The sequence below is a fragment of the Apis dorsata genome, unplaced genomic scaffold, assembly GCF_000469605.1.
Source record: "Apis dorsata unplaced genomic scaffold, Apis dorsata 1.3 scaffold_311, whole genome shotgun sequence".
NCBI classification, from domain to species: Eukaryota; Metazoa; Arthropoda; class Insecta; order Hymenoptera; family Apidae; genus Apis; species Apis dorsata.
In genome coordinates this window covers 601,086-606,214 of record NW_006263583.1, presented here as the reverse complement: position 1 = coordinate 606,214, position 5,129 = coordinate 601,086, and the positions used below count along the sequence as shown (strand labels likewise).

Sequence of the window (5,129 nt, the reverse complement as noted above, 5' to 3'; positions counted from 1 at the left end):
TACGATTTATTTTGTGAAATTTTACAGAAGTGCGAAAGATAATTTAAATAAAGATAATTAGTTTTTGGTTAAAAAATAGAATAGAAAAAATGTTTATAAAAATATTTGTATTTATGTTTATTACACATATTCATCAAATGTACTTTTTAATTATTATTATTTTTATATTTTATAATATATCATTATTTTATTAGAAAAGTTTAATTTAAATTTAAATTTAATTTAAATAAATTGGATATAATTATATAAATATAAATAAATAACTAAATTGTTAATTTAGCATCAAATGAATAAAACAAATCGAGGACTATATTTGAATGAACGATTCAATAAATGAAAATCAAAAAAAAAAAAAAATAATAAATTAATTATAATAATACGAGTCATTCGTGAATATATTCGATTAATTACAGAATAAGGAGAAAATTTTTAGGAGAAAATTTTTGATTCATTCAAATTACACAGATCGGTATAAAATATTCGAAAAGTTATTCAAAAAGTCTCTCATCACGTTACCATTTCCAGAAGCAGGAAATAATTTATTATTCACCATAATTGCTTTAATCATATCCATGAATAAATTATATTTCCTGACACTAATACGTCATACGACAAGTCCTCCCACGCGAATTCTCAAAACCTCTTTTCAAGGTAACAGACCCCATCGACCAGAACTGGCATCTCTGGTGGTGTGAGATCAACGATGTTCGTCAGGCTTTGGACATGAAGTTGACTGCCCATCAAAAGATACCTCATTTCCGCAATCATTATGAATTGACGCGGAAGAATTATCTTTACAGAAACATGAAGAGATACAAGAAATTGTTAATGAAATCGAAGAAGATCGAAGAGGCTCAAATGTGCGACAGTATGCCATTGACTTTTGAATTGCCAAACGATTATAGATTGTTTACGGAAGAATATCATAAACAACCTGGTTCTACATGGATTGTGAAACCTGCAGGAAGATCACAGGGTAGAGGTATCTTTTACATTTTTGTGAAAAATAGAAAAGATATTCTATTTATAATATGGATTGTGGAACTTTTTAAAAAATGTTCTCACATTTTTTAGAAAATAAAAATTTTAAATTAAATATAATTTATAAAATATATATAAGAATAAAAATAACTTTTCTATTGCAGGAACAGATTAATTTTTTAATATTGATGAACAAAATATAAATATGTTATATATAAATATATTATAAAAAATTTCTTCATAATAATAACAATAAATAATAATAATAATAAATATAATAATAATAAATATAATAATAATAAATATAATATAATAATAATAATAATAAATAATAATAAATATTAAATATATATTACATTTTTACAACCATATATAATAGTATTAGAACATTAAATAATATTTATCATATTTTTTATTCTATATAAATTTTATTAATATGATATTATATTGTTAAATAAAACTAATAGTTTGATGGTTTTATTTTATTTTATAAAAGCTTTGCTAAATAAAAATAATAAAACAAAAGAGATTAATTTCACATTTAAAAAATTTTTTATGACTTACTACAGCCGTTAGTAATATATATAGCTAAAAAAATGTAGCAAGAAATACAAATAAAAAATTATTTTGAATAAATCCAAAAAGTGTTTACATTTACATGTTTAATACGTGAAATTATACAATATTGAAACTAAAATAAAACATTGAATATTGTATATGTTATATCTTATATATTCACTGCGTTCTTTAAATTTGATACAATTTTTATTATAAATTATATTTTATAATAAATTTAACTAATATCATTTTTTTATTTATATAAAATAATTTTAAAAATATAAAATAATGATGCTTGTTTTGATTCATCTAATACAAACCTTATTTGTTAAATTCAACCGATATTTTTATATATTTATAATTTTTATAATTAATATTTATATTTATTTTGACCTCTAGAATCAATCTTCCAAAAGTATTCCACAAATATATATATATTAATATTTTATAAATGCAATTTCAACAATATTGTATTTAAATATGTTAAAACGATAATTTATAAATTAGTTTAATATGGATAACTTTGACATCATCATAATGAAGTAAAATATTCAATTTGCTTAATATGAATTGAAAATTCTACATGCAATAATAAATCAATAAAACAATAAAGATAAAGTTTTTTATTTGAAATTTCATTCTCAGTAAATTGAATTCAAAATTGGCTAATTTCTAATTGGATACAAATGATCCATAAATAAAAGGTAATTCTATATATTTATGAAAATCAAATTTATTATACAATTAAATTATACAATAAAATTTTATTCTATATTTTTTTACTTATTTTTACTTATTTAGAATAATCTCTTTCATATCTAATAAATTAGCCAATTTTACGTATATTCGAAAACGAAATCTCAAAAAAAAAATTTTTTTTTTCGATTTATTATTATATGTGGAATTATTTCTTTAATTAGATGTCCACAGTTCACAAAACACTTTATAGATCAATATTTTCACAGTTTTTAGATTTAAGAATTTGTGATTTAAAGTATATACATATTAAAAGATATATTTTAGGACAGAACTTATGCCATAACTTATTATAATAATATAATAATATAATATTATAATAATAACATAATAATATCTTTCCTTAAGTGCATTTTCATAATCTTAATTTTTAATTCGCACATTATGACATTATTGACTATGATTATAATATGATACTGTCGACGACTAGCTCGTTCGATAATAAAAAATTATATTAACAAAATACGAATCGAAAACTTGAAAGTTGTGAGTATCGAATTCTCAAATAAAATAAATATCAAAGAAACTATTATAATTATAAAGTTATTTAAAAAAAAAAAAATATTGAATGTCTTATTAAAAACGTTTCACAAAATGTTCACAAAATTTCTTGAAGATGTTAGAAAATATGAAAATAAATTCTTCAATTTCAAGAATGTCAGTTAAATCATTTAACAAGTTTTTAATATAATAAATATATTAAAGCTTATGATTATTGTTTGTATAAGGAACAGCAAAGTTTATAAGAAAGTTGCTTATCATGTGAATAAATGCATTTAATTTAATGCACTTCATTTGTCTCTACGATCAAATATATATATACGTATATGCACTTTAATGAATTGACTAATCAATATGATCGTCTTTGAATGATCTAATTATCGTCCACTAATCTATCAATAACTTCGAGTAACCAATTCACAATCAAACAACAAAAATATCATTAAAACAAACAAAAAAACCTCAAAATATACCTACATCCCCACGTTAACAGGTATCTTCCTATTCAGGAAGTTAAAGGATTTATCCGAGTGGCGCAGCAAGGAATTCGGTAGTTCACAGATCGAATTGTCCCCAATTGAGACTTTCATCGTGCAAAAATACGTGGAGAATCCTTACCTCCTGGCAGGTTCGTGCCTCAGACATCAACTCTCCTCGTTTCGCTTATCGCCATCGAAGAATGGCTGTGTTGTCAAGGATGCCTTGCTACCTTCGAAAGGGATGGATAGCTGAAAGCTGAAATCCTTTGTGTCAAATGGCGTCGCCGAAAGGAGAATACTTGAATGTAGAACCGTTCAAAAGCACTTTCTTTGATGGCCTTACAAGCCATAGAGAGCAGAAGCCGTTTTTCCAATGTCGAATAGAACCGAGCATTTGTAAACGTTTCTATGTTTCAGGGAGGAAATTCGATTTACGTATTTACACTCTGGTGACCTCGTTTCATCCCTTGAAAGCATGGCTGGCCAGAGAGGGTTTCGCACGATTATCGAGCGAATTATTCGACCTGGATAATATCGATGATAGCAGAGTGCATCTGACCAACATGGCTATACAGCTCAAGATCCATGGTGATGAGAAGAAGAACCATTCAAAGAAAGGGTATAAATGGGCGCTGATCAAGGTCAGGGAATATTTGACTGCAAGACACGGGCCAAAGGAGGTGGAAATTTTATTCCAACGAATCGCTGGTTAGTATCAAAACTTCGAGCAGTTACTAGAAAAAAGAACTAAAATTAGATCTCTTTTATGTCTTATTATGATTTATTTTTAATATTAAGTAAATATTGTAAATAAAGCAAAACTTTTTTAAGAATAATAAAATCATTCATATTATTCGATCATCTTATTCAATATCAGCGAATATTAATTTTTATATTTATAATTTATGAAATTATATTATCTTTTTTTCAATATTACTATTTCTTATATTACCTTTATATGTTTTGACTGCTGAATGAATTAACTGCATTGCTATTAAAAGCTTAAAAAAATATTTTTATTCGATCTGGTTTATTATTATTAAATAGGAAGCCTCAAATAATAACCTTAAATAATACAATATTTAAAATATTTTATTATTAGAATATTTGATTGTTTTTCTATACTTTTTTAAGCTCACAGATTTTTAAAAGAAAATATAAGGTTAAAAATATAAAGATAATAAAAATATTCAAATAAAATTTATAATTTACTTTTAATTCTTTATTAATTTAATAAATTAATAAAATATAAATTTAATAATTACAAAGATCAACTCGATATAGATAACTAATATTTCAAACCTAATAACTTAATTATTTTTATTTTTAAATTTAATCTTCAATTAATTTCTACTTTAAACAATTTTTTTAATTCAAAAAATAAATTCTATGAATGTAAAAAAATATTAAATAGATGTTTTTATATCGATTTAGAAAATCTATCTAAAAATATTATAATTTTCTTAATTAAAATTTTAACTATCATTTCATATTTTAAACATATAAAGTTTTATTATTTCATTTTCACTATTTTGTTAGGACAAAAAAAATACAAAATTATCATAAGTTTATAATAATATAAGCTTTTTAACTTAATATAAAAATTAAATAATATATGGAAATATTTCAAATATTTTAATACATTTTGAAAAATAAAAAAAAGTAGATAAAAAATTTTAATAAAATTAATAACAAAAACAGTATAGAACTCCAAAAAAACAAAAAAAATTTTTTAAAATCATGTATCTAATCTTTTATCTATCGATATTTAAAGATAAATCTATAAAAATATTGCATGAAATAAATATCTTTATTTTGATTTAAAAAAACTAGTCTACATAAGATGAAACAGCG

General features: G+C 22.5%; 1 protein-coding gene across 1 annotated transcript in view; it reads left to right on the top strand.

Moving 5' to 3' along the window:
- Positions 1-5,129, top strand: part of LOC102675874 (probable tubulin polyglutamylase TTLL9) — a 6,979-nt gene that overhangs the window by 1,076 nt on the left and 774 nt on the right. Inside the window, exons 2-4 of the mRNA XM_006617533.2 lie at positions 652-982; positions 3,290-3,424; positions 3,693-3,983. Of these exons, the coding sequence (XP_006617596.2) occupies positions 652-982; positions 3,290-3,424; positions 3,693-3,983 (757 nt within the window). The remainder of the gene's footprint in view (positions 1-651; positions 983-3,289; positions 3,425-3,692; positions 3,984-5,129) is intronic.